Genomic DNA, 23769 nt, shown 5'->3' on the forward strand with positions numbered 1-23769 from the left:
TTCGGGAAGATCCCCAGGAAGAGGACATGGGGACCCACTCCAGCATCCTTGCCTGGAAAATCTCCATGGACAGAGGAACCTGGTGGGCTACAGTCCATGGAGTCACAGAGAGCTAGACACGACTGAGCTACTGAACACACACATACATACAAGTGTTTCTAAGGACTCTGAGTGTAAATAAGTGCTCTGCTTCCAGTATGGCTGAATAACTCTCTTGGGACTTGACTTTTCCACAACATCTGTAAACGCTAGACAAAATACAGAAGAACATGGGTAAGCAGACAGAAGATCAACAACGGGCAGGCCCTGGAGAACGAGTGAGGACGGGCTGGAGGGAGGCCTACGCTTGGAGAGGGACGGCCCGGGACGAGCGTCCTTTACCCTTTACGTGCTTTAATCTGATCTGGGCCAAAGTCGGCAATTCCATTACAATGGCTACATGGACAACAGGAACCAGGAGTCTTTTTGGCTTAAAGAGCAGAGGATAGAGTTTGGGACAGTCACTGGAAGGTGGGTAGGGAATTCTGGACAGGAGAGAGCCAGAGAGGGATAGTCTATATTTTGACCATTTAAACTCTGGTTAAAGTTCTGCCTGATCGCTGAGTCACAAATGTAGGATAGACACCAGCTAATGATAAAAGAACTGAACTGGGGTTTAAGCCACCAACTGACAGCGTTTGCAGTCAGGGCCCAGTTCAGTGCCTGCTAAAGCAAGCAAAAGCCAGCACTCTTCAAAGGACTGTAACAGAACGCAGGGTCTCTACAACATAATATCCACAACATCCAAGATGTAATTAAAAATTATTCATCATACAAAGAAACAGGAAAATGCAATCCAGTCTAAAATAATCAATGATGTGTGTGGGGTGAGTCACTTCAATCATGTCTGACTCTTTGTGACCCCATGAACTGTAGCCCGCCAGTCTCCTCTGTTCATGGGATTCTCCAGGCAAGAATGCCTGAGTGGGTCACCATACCCTCTTCCAGGGGATCTTCTGACCCAGGGATTGAACCCATGTCTCTTATGTCTCCTGCATTGGCAGGTGGGTTCTTTACCACTAGCACCACCTTGAAAAACAATCAATGGAGACCAACCTTAAAATAATGCAGGTGTTGAAAATAGCAGTCAAGGATGTTCAGTTCAGTTTAGTTCAGTCACTCAGTCATGTCCGACTCTTTGCGACCCCATGAATTGCAGCACGCCAGGCCTCCCTGTCCATCACCAGCTCCTGGAGTTCACTCAGACTCATGTCCATTGAGTCAGTGATGCCATCCAGCCATCTCATCCTCTGTCGTCCCCTTCTCCTCCTGCCCCCAATCCCTCCCAGCATCAGAGACTTTTCCAATGAGTCAACTCTTCGCATCAGGTGGCCAAAGTATTGGAGTTTCAGCTTTAGCATCATTCCTTCCAAAGAAATCCCAGGGCTGATCTCCTTTAGAATGGACTGGTTGGATCTCCTTGCAGTCCAAGGGACTCTCAAGAGTCTTCTCCAACACCACAGTTCAAAAGCATCAATTCTTTGGCACTCAGCCTTCTTTACAGTCCAACTCTCACATCCATACAGAGCAGCTATTATACACACCCTTGAGTTCATAAAGGAAAATATGCTTAAAGTAAATGAAAAGAGAAGAAATCACACTGAAGAACAAAAATAGAAACCTTTAAAAACAGGGAAATTCTGTAAGACTATTTTTTACAAACAGAAAAGAAAAAGAAGCCCATTGGTGATGTTTAACAGGAGAATGGAGATGATAATACAGAAACTTCTATTATTTTTTTGAGGAACTTCCCTGGCAGTCCAGTGGTTAGAACTCTGTGCTTCCTCTGCAGAGGGTGCAGGTTCTATCCCTGGTTGGGGAACCAGGATCCCGCATGCCACGTAGCAAGGTCAGGAAATAAACGTGAAGTCAGTGACCGTGGATTTGGAAGTGACGCACACAGTGATTCTCTGGGGCTGATGTGAGCTGCTCTGACACCAGTGCCATGCTCCTAGAGGTGGCCCACCCCAGGCTGCCCCTGCCCCCCGCCCCGCTTTCTGGGCAATGCCTCCACCTCGAGGAGCCCAGCAGTGGAGGTCGTGGGGACCCCTCCTCCTGACTTAACCCCGGGGAGTGGGGGAAGCTGGGGGTGGAAGCACCGCCACACACACCCTCCTGGGGCCAGCCTTCCCCCGCCTGGCTTCCCAATCCCGCAGGGACCTGCCTGATGCTACTGGAAGCAGTGGGTCTCTGCCACCTGATGACAACAGGGACCCGATCAGAGCTGCCTGTGGGTAGGTGGGAGTCCAAACCAGGAATTCTTGGAGTGGGTGCTGGGGCCTCGCCAAACAAGAGGTAGCCGGTGAGGGTAGGAGAACCCACGGCCAGCACCTAGCTCTCTCTGCGGCCTGGTGTGGGGTCCTCCCGGGGGACCAGAGGCGGGGTGGGGGCAGGGTGAGCAGCAGCCGCCCGAAGCAGGACAGGCTGAGGCTGGGGTGGCCCAGCACGGTGGTCTCACAGTCTCAGGCTGCAGCCACCTCCTGCTCAGACTTCTCCCTGGGGCGTACCTGGGGAGCCCCCAGCCACACCTTGAGCTGCTGCACAGGGGAGGGCAGGACATCGAGGTGGGGACCAGGAACCCCCGAGTAGCTTCACCAGACCCTGCAGGCGCTGTTCTCGGGGAGCCCCAGGGGGTCTGGGAGATGGGTGGGGGCACAGCAGAGTCTAGTTTTAGGAGTGCTGCCCACCACCATGGGACCCGCAGTCTGGGCTGAAAGTGCGGGGAGGGGCAGCGTGTGGTCAGGGACGCTTGGCCAGCCTGTGCCCCTTCATCTGTCCCCTCACACTCAGTAGAGTCACCTGGGGGCCAGGTCACCATCTGCAGCCCCCGACTGGCCAGCTAGCCAGGTCCAGAGTGCACGTGCCTGCGACTAGGTTGGGGTGGCTTCCAGCCATCCACACGGGCCCCATGTGACCAAGTGTCTAGCGTCCAGAGAGGCAGAGTGTCCAGGAACCATGGACTGGGATAAAGCCACCTGCTGGCCGTGTGACCTGAGTGTGTCTCCCTTTAGGTCCTGGTGCTTCAAGTCCCCTGGGAGGGGCTGACGTGTCAGAGCAGGTCCCAGGAAGGAGGCAGGTGGGGTGGGCACACAGTTGGCCGTCAGGGAACGGGGTCTTGGGCAGGACGTCACTACATGGGCTGTGCGGGGGTAGATGAAGCCAGGGGGGCAGCCCTGGGTGGTCCTGAAGGGAGAAACCTCCAAGAAGCAGATCTCAGAATACCCGTGGAAGGTGTCTGTTATGGGTTGTGTCCCCCACAAAAGACACTGAAGTCCCTAGCCCCCCAGTATCTGTGAATGTGATCTGATTCAGAAGTAGGATGACACAGTTTATGTGTGACCACTGGGGAGATCCCAGCACAGACACACGGAAAGCCGGGAGGTGGGACGAGGCCCATGGGAACGCACGAGTGGGGGCCACACACACACGGACCCACCCGCAGTGTTCAGTGATTGCCCAAAAGCAGAGCCGACGCGGCCTGACCGGTCAGCCCGGGCAGGGGAGCGGGTGGGGGCGGGCAGCAGGAGGCGCTGGCTGCAGCAGGCCCCGCTGGGACTCCAGCGGACAGTCACTTTGTCCTCCACCCCATTCTCTGGCCACAGCTGACTGTCCGTCGATGGGCTCCTCACCCAGCTGGACCAACCAGAGGCCTCTACATCACATCTGGAGCAAGGATGCAGGCGGTCTGGCTTCCCAGTGTGACTAAGACCTGGGGCGGTTGTGGGACCCTGGGGCCATGCTGCCCAGGAGGCAGAGACAGGGGTCCTGTGGATCCTGAGAGGAGGAGGAGGGGGAGGAGGGAGGGAACAGTGTGCATGTGGCCCCTGGCTCCGCACGGAGCCTGCTCTGGGCTTCTGTTACTTATGATTGTCAATCCTGGCCCTAAAAGGGGTGCCTGCACCCACCCGGGGTTGGGGGATCTGTGCGTGGTAGCCCCGCCCAGGGTTCTTTCTTCCTTCCTTCCCTTGAGGTGGGATGAGGGCAGGACTCTGACCTTTACCCCCTCCAATCCCCATCTCCCTGCCCCCCGACCCCGTGCTCCCCGAGGCCTCTCTGTTGAAGGCAAGGAAACAAACCACAGGGCTCTGAAACCATCCATCGAGTTTAATGCATCGTACAGAAGGAAACTACATCGGCGTATTCAAGACAAACACTGCTTCTCTATCCTCACTAGCCATCGGACGGCCCTCCCTGTCCAAAAAAAGCTAAGTCTCAAGACACATCGGCAGCTACCCCTCCCGGGTCCAACCTTTCACATCCTCCCATTAACAATTTTTTCAAAAACATAATTCAATCCATCCGAGAAGAAAAACCAACCAACTGGAAAAAAAAAAAAAGAAAAGGAACCTGAAAACGTTTACATCGCAAGCCACGCGGTAATGCATAATTGGCATCTCGAGTAACCAATATATAAGACGTGTGTCTCACAGTTCACTTTGTTCATCAATAAAAGAATATAAAAATCTTGTTCAGCCCAGTGTTAAGTGTATCAAAATAGATCTGTATCGTACAGCACAGTTTCTCCCGGAGTCGTGGAAATGACAGGAGGGACCGTTGGCGGGCTGTGTGGGGCGCCGGCCAGCCTCCTTGCTGCGCACCCGGCATATGCGTGCGTGTGTGCGTGTCTGGGGCCACGTGTGCGCACGCACACGTGTGCACTGCGATCGGCACCGTGTGATATGCTGGGGGTGGGAGCCCCGTGGCTCCCAGATGCTCATCCTGTTGTGCTAAGTTCTAAGTCCCTCGGGGACTGGAGAAGCCGCAAGGCTTGACAAGCCTGCACAGCCCACCCCAGACGCAGGAGCCCTTTGACGACGGCGGGCGCCCTCCCTCCGCTTTTGGGGTGACTGCAAGAAGAGGGACCCCCCCAGTCTCCCGAGGCCACTGGTCTCTCCCTCCCCCCTCCCCCCACTTCTTAAAAGCCGCTCTGGGCCCCTCTGGTTTGGCAGCCTCCCCCTCCGCCTGAGGGGGCTCCCGTTCATCCCTGGCAGCGGAGACCCCGGTGAGCGGGAAGCAAAGTCACCAAGTCCCCTTCACATTAAATTATCTCACAATAAAAACGCCATACAAAAATGTAAAGTTATTTTTTTGGCATAGTGTCTGTACTGGCAAGAAAAGAGGAATGGGATATCTTATCGGCTCTTCGAAAGGAGAAAAGAAAAGGCTTCGGTCGTTAAGTTGAACGATTCAACCCCAGGTGGAAAACCTGCCAAACGCCTCCCCAGCATGGCTGCGGCTCCATCTCGCCCAGAAACTCCGTGATAAAAAGCCACCGAGGGCAAGATGAACCCAGAAAGTCAGCAGAGGCGGGGAGGAGGCGTGCAGCGAAGGTACCCCCGAGGCCAGGGGCCAGACAGAGGCCCGGCCGACAGCAGCGTCCGACCCTCGGGAGCGTCCTTCAAGTTAGCTGCGATTCTCAACGCTAGTAACACTGATGATGGGGGCCGGGCGTCTGGAAGGCCTGGCGCGCCTGGCGGCCCCGTGAGGTCGGGCGGGCGGGCGGCGGAGTCTACCTAGGTTTGCTACCCACCTCTCGCTCCAACTAGCTCTACTACTCAGCTACGTCGTGACCTCGGCTCCCCTCCCACAAGCACATAGGGCGCCTCGGCCCTTCTGTCGGGCGCGGGGCTGACTCGAGGCCGAGGAGACAGCTGTGCCCAGAAGCCCGAGGCCTGGACAAGCCCCCCAGCAGTGGGGAGCTGACTCTGCACCCCGAGCTGGACTCCAGACGTCCTGTCTGACCGGAAGCAGGCAGGACTCCATCCCCAGAGTCCTGGCTCTGGGACTCTCATTCAGCTCCTCCTCCCTTCTTTCCTGTCTCTGTCTGGTTTTAGGTTTGACTGAAATTCATAGTGTGTATGAATTAAGGCTGACAGAACCCGCAGGTCTTGCAAGCAGGGTCCCAGTGACTTTCCGCGGGTGTGAAGACGGGTCCCTTGGGGGTCAGTTGTGCCCCTGGGGGTGCTGGAGGGCAGAGTGCATGGCTGCTGTTGAGGGCTTGGTCCAGGGCCCTGCCAGCAGTGGGGCGGGGCTGGTGGTCGTCATGGTGACCTGGAGCATCTGATCACCCTGTATCAGTCTAAGGAGGGCCCGCAGGCGGTCCAAGGACGACTGGGTGCCCCTCTGCCGGGCCAGCAGGCTTGTCTTGAGCTCCAGGCATTTCTGTTCAGGGAAAGTGTCAGAGAGAACGGTCTCAACATTTAGCAATGCATGCCACCCGGGGCAGCCCCTTCTCCCAAAGTCCCTCCCTTCCCTCGCAGAGGCTGAAAGAAAGGAAGAGGGCCTCACACACCAGCTAGAAGCGAAAAACGGAATCCAATGGCAGTCAGATCCACAAGAGAAGTTGGTTTAGGACTCAGGGCTGGAACTGGTGTGTGTGCAGGGATGTGGGAGTGTGCTCCCTGTGGCTGGGGGGCTCCCAGCTGACCACACCATCCCCGCCTCCTGCTAGAGGAAGCTCGGAGCCTGCTCTGGCTCAGCTGCAACCCCTGGAAAAGACCTTGAGCTTGTTGGGCAGGTCTTTCCTCTTTCTCTTGCCTGCTGTGTTCACGGCTTTTTCTAGCCCTTTAGGTTTCATGGCATCACAGTACAGTGGTTAAGCACTGAGGCCTCAAGTTAGAGTTTGAATCATTTGCTGCTTGGGCAAATAACTTCAACTTCCTGAGACTATGTCCAAAACGCCAAGATGGGAACAATCACAGGGCCTCTTCATAGAGTTATTGAGAGGATTAAATGAAATACAACATTTAAGAAGTTTTTACCAGGGCCTGACACTGCTGTCACCATCATCGCCACCAAATTCATCACCATCACCACCATCACCACCATCATGACCACCAGCATCACCACCATCACCACCATCACTACATCATCACCATCACCACCAGCATCACCACCATCATCACCATCATCACCACCAGCATCACCACCATCACCACATCATCACCATCACCACCACCAGCATCACCACCTTTTGCCACCACGCTACAGAGAAGAAACCATCATGCTGCCTTTATACAAGAAGAAACTGAGGTTCAGAGATAGGGCCTTGCTGAGGTCACAGAGCTGAGAAGGAGCAGAGCCAGATGTCCCGTGCCTTGATAACTACGTGTGTCCTGAGTCACAGAGCTGCCCTCTCCACCTGCTGACTCCCTGAACGACGCTGGTGAGTCTGCCCTCTTCTGGGGCCTCAGTAACCGGACAGTAACACTTTGATCTGCAATACCCCGTGGTCCCCTGGCAGACCCCGCCCACCCCACACACCTTCACGGCCGAGGCCAGGCGCCGGTCTCGCTCCTCCAGTTGCTGGCGCTCACTCTGCAGCTCACTGCCCCTCTGCAGCAGCTTCTGCTTCTCCTCTTCTTTGACTAGGAAAGAGGAAGGAGTAGGAAAGGGCCTGGGTCCCAGGCCCCACCGGGAACGGCAGGTAAGCTGGGGCTGGGCCGTGGCTGAGCAGGAGAGGCAAGAAGAATCCTAGGTCCATCCCTAGGGGTCACTCTGGCCACAACCTCCTGCAGGAGCCACAGGCTCTTGCCGGATGCTCAGGGGCTGAAATTCCACCTCCACAGTAACTGCCCTGCACGCAGGATTAGTCCAAGGCTCCCTGTGTTCAGAGCTTTGGATCAGAGCAGCCTCTGCTGGGCTCAAAGTGAGTTCAGCAGTCCGAGGGCGGGGTTGAACAGAAGGGCGTCTCTGCCCCTTCCCAGCTGCCCCGATGTCTCACCTGTCTTGTGGGTGACGTAGGAGTGCACGATGGCCAGCATCCCGGTCCAGGGCACACCTCCATCTTTCTTTAAGGCCTGGAGGGCAGATGGGGGACTGAGCCAGCAGGCAGCCCAGGGCCCGCCACGCTCCGGCTGAGGACCCTGAGGCGGGGGGACGGGGGCGACAGGGGCACGGGCACGAGCTCTCTGGGCTGCCACACCCCCCTCTCCTCAGGTCCCCACAAAACCCAGTATGATGGGAACTCAATGTTTCCTAAAATAAAGAGGCTTCCTCATTGAAATAAAGAGGATTCCGCAATGATTTTACAAGTAACACATTCTATAGAAAAGTGTACTTTTAGAATAGCACTGAAACTTCCCACCACCCAGCCACACACAAGATTAACACTTGCAAGAATTTTCACCCAAGTTTTCTATTCTGCACCCTGTTTTTCTCAGTCAGATGGCTGATGATCAAACTAAACAGCAGCTACAAAACCTGTTTTTATTTTATTTTTAGTTTTTGAAAACGTAACCCCACATAGTGAACAAGTCCCAAAGAATTCCAAATTCCTTGTTAAAAAAAATCATTTTCAGTGACTCCATAATATCTCACTGAGTAAAGTGCCGGAATCTATTTCACTAACTCTTTGGTGGGGAAACCAGGCTGTTCCTATTTTATTATCTTTTATAAAGAAAAGCTGAGGGACTTCCTTCTGTACAGAACTTTACTTATATTGAACTGTTCCGTAGGTTCTATTCCTCAAAGCAAGACACCGGGTTTAAAAGGTGTACACATTTTTAAGGTAACGTCTAAGAGTGCTCATTTCACCACATCATTGCCAGAAGGGAATGTTATCGTTTTTGCTAATTTGATGGTTTTTCATTTGCATGTTGCTGTCAGTGAGAACTGGGCTTCCCTGGTGGCTCAGCTGGTGAAGAATCTGCCTGCGATGCAGGAGACCTGCGTTTGATCCCCGGGTTGGGAAGACCCCCTGGAGAAGGGAAAAGCTACCCACTCCAGTATCCTGACTTGGAGAATTCCACGGACTATATAGTCCACGGGGTCGCAAAGAGTCGGACACGAATGAGCGACTTTCTAATGTGTTAACTGGTGCTATTTTTTGTGGTTTGTGTTATTAGTACACTAAGTTGGATCGCTAAATCAGCTGCAGAGGGACACCTCTGCTCGCTCTATACCCATGTCCTCAACCGGCAGTGTCTGAGATGGCCATGACGGGGGCTGTGATTGGCATCTACTGGGTGAGGCCAGGGACACCACTGAACACCCTACAGGGCATAGGACAGCACCCCCCAACAGATTATCCTGTCCCAAAGGTCAGCTGTGCTGAGGTTGCAAAGCCTGGTTCTCTACCCAGCCCCTCTTCTTGCACCTCTGCCTCTCACCCTGCCCCAGCCTGGCCCTCCCCGTCTCTGCTCACGGTCGGGATGACCCAGGAAGCAGGGACGGTTTGAGCAGCCTCAGATGTTGTGCCCGGTGAGGGAGGGCCCTGCAGTTCAGGGAGGTGGTGAAGGTGAGGGTTGGGTCACCCACACACAGACACAGCCTCCCGTACCTTCTGCTGGCATTTGGGGCACACCCACACGCCCTTGGGTGCTGTCTTGAGGGGCGGGTCCAGGCAGCTGAGGTGGTAGGCCCCCGGGCACGTGCCGCACGGCTGCAGGTTGGTCCCTCGCTTGCAGGCAGCACAGAGCTCATCGTGGGTGATCTCGTTCTGGAAGAGACGGGACGGTGGGAGGCAGGTCAGCGGGCTGGGAGTAGGGGCGGGGGGCAGGCAGCTGCCACCCCGACCTGCCTGGGACCCAGCTCTTCTGCCAGGGTTTTCAGCAGCTCTGGGAGACAGGACTAAGCCCTGATGACGGGGGATAATGAAGTGAGCGCGGGCCTGCAAACCAGGAGGCGGAGCATCCCGGTCTCCTGCCTCAAAGCCAAGGCCCCCCCAGGCCTGTGGGCTCCATGTAGCAGGACTCGGGCTCAAGGCAGCTCCTGTCCCCATGCTCCGGCTGGCCAGGCACAGAGTGGCTGCGGACAAACGCTACCGCCGCCGGCATGGACTTGCGACACCGCAGGGTTAGTACTGCAAACAACACGGTCTAATGGAAATGTCATCACATGTTGCTTTTTAGTGGCTTGACTGTGGCATGAAGGGACTGGAAGTTTAGAATCAGGTCTGAAACTGAGTAAAGGAAAACACTGAATAAACTCTGAAGACGTGCCCACAAGTAAGGTTGTGACCAGCAAGCATCCTGGGAAGCAGGGACGTAGTGTGTGCGAGCTGAGTGGGGCTTCACAGGGTCACGGAATTGTAGGTGTGTTGGGGGGACCCTGAGACCCGAGTCCAGTCCCTAATGAGGTGGGGAATGAGGCCCAGAGAGGGCCAGCTCTGCCCAAGGTCACACCGTGAGGCCAGACAACCCCCTGGCACTCAGCATCAGCTGCTTCCATGTGGGCTGTCACGGCTCCAGGGGTCCCTGTGTCCGGAGGGCTCCTGCTTGAACTGTGGGCTGAGCCCTGTGGTGATGCCCGACTCTGTGGGGCATGCTGGAAAGTGGACTGGTGCTGTACAAAGCCCTCAGCACTGAGGGTGGAGCCCAAGGCCCTCTGCTCCATCTCACAGCAGCAGGACACTGGGGCCCCGGCCCCTTGCCAGGAGTGACCCTACCTGGACTCTGTGGAAAGCATGTCCCACCCACCCAGGTGTGAGACCAAGGGACACGTACCTTCCAGCAGGGGTCCTCATTGGCTAGCACAGGGAAGAAGGGCGGAGAACATGTTAGTGGCCATGGGGAGTACCGATCAGGACTAGAGTCCATAAGACCCAGGGTGTAAGGGAATATTACAGGCCCCAGTGACTCCTGGGTCTTCACCAGGGGCTTGATGGGAGTATCTCAGGCCCCAGTGACTCCTGGGTCCTCAGGGCATGCTGGGAGTATCTCAGGTCCCAGTGACTCCTGGGTCTTCACCCTGGGCATGCTGGGAGTATCTCAGGCCCCAGTGACTCCTAGGTCCTCACCAGGGGCATGCTGGGAGTATCTCAGGTCCCAGTGACTCCTGGGTCCTCACCAGGGGCATGCTGGGAGTATCTCAGGTCCCAGTGACTCCTGGGTCCTCACCAGGGGCATGCTGGGAGTATCTCAGGTCCCAGTGACTCTTGGGTCCTCACCAGGGACATGCTGGGTGTATCTCAGGTCCCAGTGACTCCTGGGTCCTCACCCTGGGCATGCTGGGAGTATCTCAGGCCCCAATGACTCCTAGGTCCTCACCCTGGGCATGCTGGGAGTATCACAGGCCCTAGTGACTCCTGGGTCTTCACCAGGGACATAGGCCCCAGTGACTCCTGGGTCCTCACCAGGGGCATGCTGGGAGTATCTCAGGTCCCAGTGACTCCTGGGTCCTCACCTGGGGCATGCTGGGAGTATCTCAGGTCCCAGTGACTCCTGGGTCTTCACCCTGGGCATGCTGGGAGTATCTCAGGCCCCAGTGACTCCTGGGTCCTCACCAGGGGCATGCTGGGAGTATCTCAGGTCCCAGTGACTCTTGGGTCCTCACCAGGGACATAGGCCCCAGTGACTCCTGGGTCCTCAGGGCATGCTGGGAGTATCTCAGGCCCTAGTGATTCCTGGATCCTCACCAGGGGCATGCTGGGAGTATCTCAGGCCCCACCGACTCCTGGGTCCTCACTCAGGGCATCATGGAAGTAAACATCTCTGCCCTGGTCATGGCCAGAACCCATCAAAAAAGAGGTTCATCGTGGCCCCTAAGCTCCCTGAGGAACATGGCAGCAGCGAGCTGTCCAGTGGAGAAAACATTGTTCCAGGGACCCCTCAAAGTGGCTCACTGACAACTCATTTTCAACCATAATCCACTTCCATTCCGGTAAGGGATGGCCAAACCACATAATTTAATGATCACAAAAATAGTCTTCTTCCTAATTTCTGGAAATCATATAGTATAGTGGGAAGAACAGCTCCTGTGTGTGCACCGCACTCGACATTACACAGAGCTGCCTCGTTCACCTGCTGTCCCTGGCCCAGCTCTGAGAGGCCGGCACTGTCATGGGCCGGTTTTATACAGACCAGCAAACCGAGGCTCAGGGAGGTCATGTGACAGATGAGGGCAGCAGTGTGCAGAGGGCCCAGGGAGCCATGACGCGCTGCCCACGGAGAGCAGCTGTCCGGCCGCGGCTGTGGACGGGGCAGGCTGGGTAGCTGGGCGGTGGCCAGCAGAGTGAGGTGTGGCCCACCCAGCCCCACAGCAGCCCCTGCAGGAGAAGCGCTTACCTCTTGCTGTGAGGAACAGGGGTGTGTTGAGATAGTTGGACGCCAGTCGCTTCCTCTGCAGAGACAGAAAACCAAACCGAATCACAGGGGGCCCTCCTCGGTTGACACAGACCCAGCCCAGGACTCACCCGGGACAGGGTCCCCACCCTGGGCTCTGGACTCCAGCTGGACACCCGAGACCAGGGGCAGAAATGGGGACATGGGCATGGGGGAGGGGAGAGGCAGGTCAGCCAGGGCAAAAGCCAGCAAAGGCTCTGCCCGATGGGGCCATCGTGGCTCCCGTGGGCAAGCCTGCGTCATTCAGGAAGGACGGCTAGAGGTGTCCAGGTAGGGCAAATCAGTAACGAAGCGGACATCTGGCCGTCCATCTGTCTGCCTCCTGAGTCTTCTTTCTCAGCAGCTTCTGGGCTCAGGTTGGGAAACGAAGTGTACTAGGGATTGGCTCCCCAAACCCCACTTCTTAGCATGAGGCCCAGGAACCTGACAACAAAGAGTGACCCTTGGCTCATCACGTGTAAATGGAAGAAGTCTCCAGTACATTCCAGAAGGTGACTTTAGTCCTGGGCTTTACAACTACAGGCCACGTGGGTTCAGACCCTGGTGGTTCAAGGTGGCTTTGGCTGTGGCAAGACGATGCCTGTAGACTTGAATGACGGGTTGTAAACCTGTCTCTCTCAACATGTTTGGGCCGTGTTCAGGGTCTAGAGAGACCCACGGAACTACATGTTGTCAGGGCTTAAGGTCACAGGGCTTTGCATCAGCTCCTAATTCGCTAATCAGGTCATTTCCGGTCAAGGCCACAGACTTCAGAGATGAGGGTATGGCCTGGCCCCCAGAGCAGGGGGCACGTCCATCGCGAGCACAACCAAGGGATGGTGCCCGTCCTGTACAGAGGACACGCAGTTTCCGTGGCTGGAGCTGGAGGAACAGCTTGGTGCCTCTCACAAATGGGGCACAGCGTGCTCAGAAAGTCGAGGGGGGAAGTGAGCGGGTGTGAACATGCGTGTGCTCTGAGCGGGAGTCGGGAGGGTACCAGCGAGGACAGGCAGGTGGGCTGGGGAGCCGGCGACAGGGACACAGGGCGCTCTCCCCACAGGGCACCCGCAGGCGTCCCCTCCCGGTGAGGTCCAACTGGTGAGCCGCAGACGTGGGACAGCTGGTCCGACTCAAGAACTCCCCAGGGGGAAGCCAGCGCACCGTCCGCCTGTCCTCCTCTGGGCCCTGCAGGGCCTCGCTGGCCTCCGCGACGTGCCAGGGCCTGGGGCTCCCCTTCAGGGGGCTGCCCAACTCCAGGGCCCTCATGAAACAGCTTCCCTTTCAGGGCAAGATTCCAGGGCGTTTTTCGCAGGAAAGCCCGAGCATCTGCAGCCCTGGCAGACCTGGCTTCTGGGAGATGACATCTGGATTCAAGCCGAGAATTCTGAGCTCTGATGTGCATGGGCAAGGCAATCCCATTCTGGATTCAGTTCCTCCCTGGGAACGTAATGCTGGGAGGGGCTGGGTGCTCCCTGGGCTGCCCTTAAACGGCATCACTGACTGGCGCTCAGGGACTCTCATCACCCCCTAGTAGGGCTGCAGCCGACCTCGCCTTGGGGGTGGGGAGTGTGTTGGATGGGATTTGGATGAAGCGGGCATCCCCTCCTTTGGAGTTAACTGTCACACCCTATTTGACCAGTTTCAGCTATCTGAGGGGAGTGTGCGCTGCCCACCATTAAGAAGCAGTCTAGAGCTGGGGTGCCGCTACGTGAAAGGAACTGGGGCTCAGGGGGTTAGGGGGAGGGGAAGGTGGGCACGCCAGGCCAGGTCACTCTCCTTGCTGGCCTCGTGTCTCCACCCAGAAGGAAATCACTGAAGTCACGGCCACTCCCTCTCCTCCTCCATCCAACCCTCTCCCCAGCCTCGCTTGGCCCAGCCCCTCCCAGGCCCTCTTCTCTGTGGCTTCTCTTGAGTCAGGAGCTAGGGCTGAGCCCGACGGGTCCCCGGAGGACCAGGGCCCAGCACTGCCTGCGACCAGCCCTCATGCCGGATCACCGGGACGAAGAAGCAGGGAGCCGGCTGCGACCTGCATCCAGCCCCAGCCCCCGGGCAGCCCGCCTGAGAACCCGCTGACATGGCGGTCCTCTGCCTCACCAGATTCTGAACCCAGGAGGTCAGGGCTGTTTACTGTCACGCCCTGAGCTCTAATCAGGAGGGGCAGGTGAGGAGGCCGGCCCCGCGGAGCCTCCCCCACCCCTCACCCCGTGTGCGGATGGCGGGCCCCTCACCTCTGTCTCCAGGAGGCCGCTGTAGGCAGGGTTGGCTGTGCTTCTCCGCTTTCGCTCCTGGCGTTTGCTCTGGATCTCTGGAAAGGCCCAGATGCAGAGGTTACAGGAATCTTCCTGCCCTGGGAGCCCTGGACTCATCCTCTACAAACCCTGGGCACTGCCTCCTGCACCGCAGCCCCTCTGCCCAGCATCTGGCCGCAGAGTGGCCCTGAGTGGGCCGGGGGCCCCGGCGTCGTTCGCTCTGAGGCAGGACACAGCTGCTGGCCTCAGGGTGAAGGACCAACTGGGCGGAGGGTGGGGGATACCCAGAGTCCAGGCACCTGCTCTCAGCACGGCCCCAAGTGCCATCCTCCAGCCTGGGGACGCCTCTCTTGGGACCTTAGGACAGCTGGTGCCTGATGGTCAGACTGCGGCCAGACTGAGCTTCGGAGTAAGGCTGAGGGCTCCTGGGAAGGCAGGTGCCCGCCCTGCTCAGGCAGCCCGGCCCTCACGACAACAAACACAGTCCTCCCTACGGGACCTGGCGGGGCGAGCCTCCTGCAGTTCGAGAACTGGGTTTTCCCTCCTTTTCTTTCTCCCTTTTGCTTTGACTGCCAGGTGGGCCCTGTCTCTCCATCTGTAGCTGTTTTGACATTATATCCTAGTCTCTGTTTCTCGGATCTGATTTCTCCTTTGAAACTGTCCCAATATTATTTGTGTTTCCCGTAAGGCACCTCAGACCCTGTGCAGAAGTTAGGATCCAAATAAACACAAATAAAAAAATATTTGGGTATCATGGGCAGGAGGGAGCAGAGTTTGCAAAATGAGAACTGTTTATACAAATTATAATAATCGCAAATGGATTCGCAGAGTGCTTTTAGCTCAGTTGCCATGACAACCCTGCGAAGTCCAAGTCCGAGGAAGTGGTTTTCCTCAAGTCATAGATGAAGAAACTGAGGTTCCAAGTGGGGAAGAAGTTGGCCCAAGGTCGCCCAGCTCCAAGCAGCATGGCCAAGACTTGAACACCGGACTTCTGACATGACTGTTTGGGCCAGTTCCACCACCCCAGGCTGCCTCCACGGCTCCAAAGACAGAGCAGAAATGGCTCTCGAAGGCCGCCATGCACAGCCAGATTCCCTACACTCAAGTTCAAGCAGGAGGATTCAGACATGAACAGGACTCCTTCCAAGAAGGCAGGGGGGCCATGAGAGGAGGGGTCCTTGCATGGGACATCCCCACGGGGGTCAGGTCCATGTGGCAGGGTATCTGAGTGGCTGGACCACGCCCCTGTCCCTTCCCACCACCTACACCCCAGCTGCTGCCAGAGACCAAGTCAGACCCAGGGAACACAAGGGGAGGTGGCCGTGGAAAGGCCTGGACCCACGTCCAGGGCACGTTTGACTCGGCCGTGCGTGGGGTGGTCTGGTCAAGGCCCTTCCCTCCCCTGGCTTCAGTGCTGTCCTGGAGATGACCTTCACCTGAGATGAGAGCTGGTCAGTGCCTCGGGCACTGTGGTATTCAATTTACTCCCTCCTGTCCCTCAATTTTAAGGAGGAAGAGCAATCTAGCTTTCCTTCCTAATTCCAGGTCTCCCTGAGGTGCAGGGGTGTTCTCACTTTATAAAATGTCTTTAGCAGTGAGGCCGGAATCATGGAAAAACACTCTGGGTCATGAGTCAGGAGACACGGATGCCATCCTGGGCCTGATAGTGACTAGCTGTGTGACCTTGAGCAAGTGAATCAATGTCTCTGGCCTCCACTTCCCCACACGTGCCACAAGACGGTTGGCTTTATGCTTTCTGCTGCTGCTGCTGCTAAGTCGCTTCAGTCGTTTCCGACTCTTAGCGACCCCATGGACTGCAGCCCACCAGGCTCCGCCCTGAGATTCCATGACGATGCACAGAGCTAATCTGCAATTGCTCTCATTGGTAAAGTCAAACGGCACCCACAGTGTCACGATGATCTGTCTATTCAATGTGCTGGTTTCCACTGACCGGTCTGGGGGCGGACATGAGTCCACAGGCCAACTTGACAGAAGGGAAGGTGGCTGCTGCTCCTCTTGGTTCTATCCAACAATCCCAGGAGGAAGAGTTGGCTATTATTCCGTTTTATAGATGGAGAAACTAAGGCCCAGAGGAGCTGGGTGACTTGCCCAAGCTTGAGCTGTCAGTCATGGCAGAGCTGGGCACCCCGATCTTATCACTTCACGGTGCTGCCTCCAACTGGGGGGCAGAGAACCCACAAAGTCCCTCCACTGACACACAGGGTTCTGTGCAGAGTCAAGCCGGGAGAGCGGGTGGGCTCCTTGGTCTCAGTGATGACAACCAGGCACTCAGCACCGACCTCGCAGAAGGTGGGTCACATCTGACCGAGAATCTGAGACCCACTGCTTCTGTCTGATGCCAAGTCAGACCTGACCCACCCACCCAGCAGCCAGGCCCAGCCCCACCGAGGGTCCTCACCTTCCAAGTGCTCTGTCGTCACCAGGCCCAGCGCCACCATGAAGGCGATTTTCTGAGGGAAGGCAAGAGAAAGGTTAACCCAGCTTTTCTATTTGGGGGTTTCCTTAGTTTTTTATCTAATGCTCTTTTGCTGTTCCAGGATCCCACAAGACATGAGTCATCCTGTCTCCTTAGCTCCTCTGGGCTGTGACAGTAATCACAAACTACAAATTTCCAGTTGTATGATAAGTAATGTACAGCATTGTGACTAGAGCCAACAGTACCATACTGTAAATGTGAAGGCTGCTGAGAGTGGATTTGAAAAGTAAGTGTTCATCACACAAAAATAAATAACCATGGAGGTAACAATGGATAACAATGGACACACCAACTGCGATTCCTGTGGTGCTCCTGTTGCAATATATACGTATCTCAAATCACTATGTTGTGCACCTTAAACTCACACAAGGTTATATGCCAATTACATCTCGATAAAGCTGAAAAACATTTTTAAAAACAAGGGGTGGTGACTTGGTTATTTCTGGTGAATTGTAGAAAAGATCCTTCTAGCTGCAGAGAGGAACCATCTAGGGGCTGGGAGCCTGGGTAGAGGGGAGGCAGGGACGAGGGCAGTGGCAGCAGGGGTGGCAGAGAGGGAAGGAGCATCTGCCTGCTTGGGTCTTGCCCAGACAGGTGGCCCAGCTGTGGCTGGGGGTGTGGCCTGGGCTGTGGCTGGGGGTGTGGCCTAGGCTGTGGCTGGGGGTGTAGCCTAGGCTGTGGCTGGGGGTGTGGCCTAGGCTGTGGCTGGGGGTGTGGCCTAGGCTGTGGCTGGGGGTGTGGCCTAGGCTGTGGCTGGTGGGGTGGCCTAGGCTGTGGCTGGGGGTGTGGCCTAGGCTGGGGCTGGGGGTGTGGCTGCGGCTGGGGCTGGGGGTGTGGCTGCGGCTGGGGCTGGGGGTGTGACCTGGGGTGTGGCCTGGGCTGGGGCTGGGGGTGTGGCCAGGGCTGGGGCTATGTCTAGGGCTGGGGCCGTGGCCAGGGCTGGGGCCAGGCTGGAATGGGGCCAGGACTCCTACTCTAGCTGCCATTCCATGAGGCACTAATGTGAGAGTGCCTCAAACTAATGTGAGAGACTAATCTGAGAGTGACCAGCTTGGTCAGATGCTGCTCGAGGCCAGGGAAACGAATAGCACAGAAAAGGCCAGGCTCTGTCCTGAAGAAGCCAGGGACTTTAGGACAGGATGGAATCCGCCGAGCCTGGGGCAGGAGCCAGGCGTCCAGAGTCTGTCCCGGCTGAGTGCACAGCCCAGTGACCGTGGACACGCCGACCTCTCTGAGCCCGTCTCCTCGTCTGTACAGTGAACGCTGTCATTTCTGCCCCATCCACTTCGCAGAGCAGCTGGGAGGATGCGGGCGAGCAGGGGAGGAAGTGCAGTTAGTGGTGGAGGGTCGCTCAGCAGGGAAGCGGGGTGTTACTGCCCCAGGTCCCTTTGATGCCTTGTGAGGGTGCTGTCGCGTCGTGTTCCCGAGCCCAGCTCATCTCACAGGCAGCCGTGGGCTCCAAAGAAAGTGTGTGTGCGGGTGTACAGACACTGGTACCTCAACAGCCACTGCCCCGGAAGCCACCACACAGCTGAGCCTCACCAGCCCGTCGGTGTCTCTTTAGCCCCAATCCACACCCACCCCCGGCCCTCCGAGTCCGCGACTGGTGCATCTGGGCACATTTCTGGGGCAGCTGCTGCTCTGGCCTCCAGCACTGTTGACTTAGGTTCTTCACAAACAGGTTCAAAGGCCACTGGGAAGCCTGCGTCTATGCAACACAACAGCTCCCAGCCTTCTTCTAAAAGCAACTTTAATAAGGATTTTTACACCAGGACGTGTTGTAATTGCAAGTTCTATTTAAGTCATTACACGTATTTACACTAATTATGTAGTTAGATGTAATTATACTAATTGTATAAATGCACAATAATTGACTAAGATATACTTTGAAAGAACAAAGAAAAGCCACCCAGAGAACCTTCCTGAATATTAAGGGTGCAGAGAACCCCATCGGAGGACAGAAGGGTGCTCATGGGAGCTTGAGCTGTGAGCTGGCCCCTCAGCCCCACCTCGCATACAGTGGGTGCTCATTCATTACCACCAAATACAATGGACTGCTCTCTTGAGACAAGATTGGGCCTGAAGCCACAGAGCAGACTAGCTGCATCTCAACCTTGGTGAGTAGTCCACTCTACCAATTCCCAGCAGGCTTTCTGGATGTGTCAAAGGGCAATAACCAAGTCACTCTCCTGCTCAAAGACATTCCATGGCTCCCTACTACCCAAGGAATGGAGTTCCTCCTTGGCCACCTGCATCCAGGTCTTCCAGAATCAGCCTCCAACGTCCATCTTTAACCCCATGTTGAGAAGTTCTCAGTAGCATCATTGACTCAGTGGACGAGTTTGAGCAAAGTCCAGGAGATGGTGAAGGACAGGGAAGCCTGGCGTGCTGCAGTCCATGGGGTCACAAAGAGTCGGACACAACTGAGTGACTGAAGAACAACATCTAGAAATTCTCACCCACACGTGCTACCCAGGGTCCAAAGAGATCGGCTGATTTTCCAGGTGTGCTGAGTCCTCTCCCCATGTCTGCGTGACTGCCTAGGCAGTGTCCTCCAGCTGACATGCCACTCGTCCTTCTCCTGAAACCGTCTGTGTTCCCATCTCCGTGGTCACACCCCTCCCCTCCAAGGCCTTCTCCCTCTCCTGTGTTAAGTCGCTTCGGTCGTGTTCTGACTCTTTGCAATCCCACAGACTGTAGCCCGCCAGGCTCCTCTGTCCATGGGATTCTCCACGCAAGAATACTGGAGTGGGTTGCCGTGCCCTCCTCCAGGAGATCTTCCTGACCCAGGGATCACACCCGCAGTTCTTGATTTCTCATGCATTGGCAGGCGGGCTTTTTACCACTAGCACCACCTGGAAGCCCTCCTTCTCCCCGGATCTCCCACAGCTCAGAATTTGTAATTCTCTGACAACACCTGCCATTTGTTCTAACCCAGGTTCAAGTCCAAATGGCCATGCCTGTGTCTGGCGGTAGGAGTGAGCGTCCTCGAGCCTGGACTAACTACACCTGCCCAGTCTCACTGTCCCCATCCTCAGCCCAGAGCCTGGCCTGCAGCAAAGGCTGAGATGTGATTGGCAAATAAGTGACTGGATGAATGGATGAATGACTTCTTTAGATGACAGAGGTCTGATAAAAAGACTCAACAGGAGCTGGAGGAGCCCAGGGGGATCTGTTGGTGGTAGGCGGTCAGGGAAGGCTGCCTGGAGGAGATGGTTTCTGAAGGTGATCTTGTAAGACAAAACAGTCAGTAGGGAGAGGAACCGGGGCCAGGTAGGGGCAGTCACAGGGAAAAAGGCCCAGAGGGGGTGATTTTGGCCCAGGACAGCTGAGGATGCCGGCAGGAACACAAGGACACCACCTGCTGTGACCAAAAGTTCAGTAAACAGCTGACTTTTAGGTCCTGCAGGGTCCTCCTGGGCTGCCTTCAGTCATTCAGGAACAGTGGGGTGGAGGGAGGAGCAGGACTGCTTCAGGGTCACGTGCTGCCAAGAGCAGGGCTGTCCCTGGACAGGGGTCCTGAGGACAGGGGGAGGGGATGGGGGGACAGCCGGGCTCGGGGGTGCGGAGTAACAGCAGCAGCGCCCAGGCACGCTTTCGGGACCCCAGCGGACACAGACCGTGGGATCCTCCCAACAACGCTGCTGGGAAGGCAGACTCACCCTCCCATCTCACAGACGAGGAAGCAGACGTGATGCCCTCCCCCCACGGCACTGGGAGGGCAAGCCAGGCAGACTGGGCCAGGGTCAGAGCTCAGCACTGCCCCACACAGCCCCTTAGCCGGCAAGTCTGGGACACACAACAGCGGGACCTGGGCTCACGGGCCCGGTCTCCACCCTAGCCCATGTGGGGCACGTCCTACAGCGGCCCCTACACCACCGCCACCCACCTCGGGGTTCTCCTGGCTCGAGGGCCGCTCTTCCTTCCTCTTGTTGCTGGCCTGAGCCCCCCGATTCGGCTCCTCCGTGGGCGCCCGCGACTCTGTGGTGTTCTCGGGCTGTGGCTGCACTTGAGACTGAATGATGATGACCTGGAAGATGGGGTGGAGGGGTGAGGGGGTCCGGAGGGGCCGCACGGGCAGGGACTACAGGGTGGAGGGGTGAGGGGGAGCTGGAGAGGCCCCACAGGCAGATTACAGGGTGGAGGGGTGAGGGGAGCTGGAGGGGCCCCACAGGCAGGGACTATGGGGTGCAGGGGTGAGGGGAGCTGGAGGGGCCCCACAGGCAGGGACTACGGGGTGGAGGGGTGACGGGGGGGCTGGAGGGGCCCCACAGGCGGGGACTATGGGGTGGAGGGGTGAGGGGGAGCTGGAGGGGCCCCACGGGCAAGGACTATGGGGTGGAGGGGTGAGGGGGGAGCCTACAGGGTGGAGGGGTGAGGGGGAGCTGGAGGGGCCCCACGGGCAAGGACTTCAGGGTGGAGGGGTGAGGGGGAGCTGGAGGGGCTCCCACGGGCAGGGCGGCAGAACCGGGGCCAAGTGTGTCCACCCTCTTCGGGCACGCGGCCTGGAATTGCGGGATCATAGAGGAATGAGGAGGGGGGAATCACAGAGGAGGCAACCAGGGCCTTAAAAGTCCTCAACTCCCTCCCTGCATCAGCAGGGACTCTCTTCCAGCCACCCACTCGGCCACACATTTTATTAGCTAGTTAATTATTCTTATGAATGAAACACTTCATCCATCGAGGCGTTATTCTTTTCCCACGGGTATTGATTCATTCAGCAACACGGTCTTTTTTTTCCTTTTTTTGGGAGGGGGTGCACACTGCAAGGCATGCGGGATCTTAGATTCTGACCAGGGATCGAACCCGTGCCCCCTGCAGTAGAGTCAAGGAGTCTCAACCCCTGGACCGTCTGGAAAGTCCCTAGCCACATAGTCTTCCACTCACGTATTCACTCCCTTTGCACCCCACCTTCTTCCCACACCGATTCATTCACTTGATCCCTCTTTCATACACCATTTATCCTACCACCGACTCATTCATTCATTTATAACCCCACCCCCATCCGCTCCCTTACTGATTCGTTCAGTCTCACTGTTCATTCACTCCTCTGCCCTCACTGCATCCATTCACTTGGCCACTCGATCATTCCGCCATCCGGTCACTCACGCTGCCCAGCCCCCCTTCACCTGGCCCCGCAGGGAGCCTGCCCTCCCTCACCTTGTTGTCGGCGCTGATGAGGAGGGGCTGGACTTTGACGCTGTCGCTGACCATGGACACGGCGGTGCTGGGGGCCATGGCGGCGGCATTGCTGGGGGCGGTGGAGATGATGGCGTAGGCCACCCCGGCGCCGCTCAGAGGAGAGCTGACGGCGGCGGGCTCGGGCAGGGCCCGCGGCTGGCTGCCGGGCGCTGGCACATGGCTCACGGTGTTGTTGGCGGTGGGGAGCGCGGGGCTGGGGTTCTTGATACTGACCACGGTGGCCTTCTGGAACGTTGGGGGCTGCTTGGGTGGCCGGTCCCGGCCCGGGGTGACGGGGAGGCTGTCTGGGATCAGAGTCTTTGGCCTAACCTGGGGAAGGGAGGGTGGGGGACATGGTCAGACAGACAGGCGGGATGCTGACAGGCCTGGCCAAAGAGCAGTCCTGAGCAGAGCCAGGACTTGGGGAAGACTCCAGAGCAGGGGCAGGGACGTGACCTGGCTCAGAGACCCCCGTGTTAGAGGAGAGGGGATGGTGGTGTAGAGACTGGGGACCTGCTTCTGGTACCACCTCCTCCAGGAAGCCCTCCCTGATCCTCAGGCAGGCTATGAGGTGCTATTCCCACAGTACCCCGGGAATCCTTCTAACTCAGGCTAATCACTCTGGGTTCACAGCATCTTGACTCCTTGTCTGTCCCCCTCCTGGAATCTGAACCTGCTGGGGACAGGACCCTGGTGAATTCAGCACAGGTGGGCATTCAGAGGGGCTGCCACAGGACAAGAGGGCCTGGAGCCCCTGCCCCTCACTGGGCTCTGGCTGAGGGCATCTGTGCAGCCTGTAGCCCCAGGACAGGCAGGAGCCGGCGTCACCTGGGCAGCTGGCAGCCCCTCGAGGCTCAGCAGCAGGTGCCCCACTAAGCTAAGTCCCCACCGGCAGGCTTCTGCTCCAGACCTGGCCCAGCTACAAAGGCTCTTGTGTCAAGGCTAGGGAGGCGCTGGCAACACCCGCTTTGCAGGAGAGGAGACCCCGCCCAGGAAGGCTGGAGGTCAGTTGACTGGTCCAAAGTGCTGAGCTCAGTCTCAGGGGCCCCAGAATGGATCCGGGGGCACCTGGCCCAGCATCTCCCAAATGCACCTACTTGTCCAGAGTTTCTCACGCTTTTCTTAACCGTGGCCCACGCTCAAAAGTCTTCATTACATCGTGATCCAGTCCGGAAACACACTCTGCCCACAAAACAGTGTTTCTGATGTGTCTGCTCTATTCTAGTCAAGCATAGCTTACTCCATTAAAAAAAAAAAAAAAAAATCGTGGTCATGACCCACTAAACTGATTTCTCAGTTCTTCAGTGTGTGAAAAAATGGGGGGTCTAGTCCAAATGGCACCCCACTCCAGTACTCTTGCCTGGGAGAGTCCATGGGGTCACTAAGAGTCGGACACGACTGAGTGACTTCACTTTCACTTTTCACTTTTATCCATTGGAGAAGGCAATGGCACCCCACTCCAGTACTCTTGCCTGGAAAATCCCATGGACGGAGGAGCCTGGTGGGCTGCAGTTCATGGGGTCGCTAAGAGTCGGACACGACTGAGCGACTTCACTTTCACTTTTCACTTTTATCCATTGGAGAAGGCAATGGCACCCCACTCCAGTGTTCTTGCCTGGAGAATCCCAGGCATGGTGGAACCTGGAGGGCTGCGGTCTATGGGGTCACATGGAGTCGGACACGACTGAAGCGACTTAGCAGCAGCAGCAGCAGCAGCAGCAGTCCAAATGTCTCCTCTGGAGGGTGGGCAGAGGAGGCAGGA

At 57.0% G+C, this 23769-nt stretch overlaps 1 protein-coding gene across 2 annotated transcripts in view; it reads right to left on the bottom strand.

Moving 5' to 3' along the window:
• Positions 1 to 4123: 4123 nt before the first annotated feature.
• The window catches only part of PHF21B (PHD finger protein 21B), an 86239-nt gene continuing 66593 nt past the window's right edge, over positions 4124 to 23769 (bottom strand). For both annotated transcript variants that reach the window (XM_061418829.1, XM_061418830.1), the window contains exons 4-13: positions 21987 to 22337; positions 20716 to 20856; positions 16749 to 16800; positions 14309 to 14385; positions 12045 to 12099; positions 10485 to 10507; positions 9320 to 9478; positions 7763 to 7838; positions 7303 to 7406; positions 4124 to 6201 (exon numbers count right to left, since the gene is read on the bottom strand). In XM_061418829.1, coding sequence (XP_061274813.1) covers positions 5983 to 6201; positions 7303 to 7406; positions 7763 to 7838; positions 9320 to 9478; positions 10485 to 10507; positions 12045 to 12099; positions 14309 to 14385; positions 16749 to 16800; positions 20716 to 20856; positions 21987 to 22337 — 1257 coding nt within the window. In that variant the 3' untranslated portion in view covers positions 4124 to 5982. The remainder of the gene's footprint in view (positions 6202 to 7302; positions 7407 to 7762; positions 7839 to 9319; positions 9479 to 10484; positions 10508 to 12044; positions 12100 to 14308; positions 14386 to 16748; positions 16801 to 20715; positions 20857 to 21986; positions 22338 to 23769) is intronic.

The sequence above is a fragment of the Bos javanicus genome, chromosome 5 (assembly GCF_032452875.1).
Source record: "Bos javanicus breed banteng chromosome 5, ARS-OSU_banteng_1.0, whole genome shotgun sequence".
Lineage (NCBI taxonomy): Eukaryota > Metazoa > Chordata > Mammalia > Artiodactyla > Bovidae > Bos > Bos javanicus.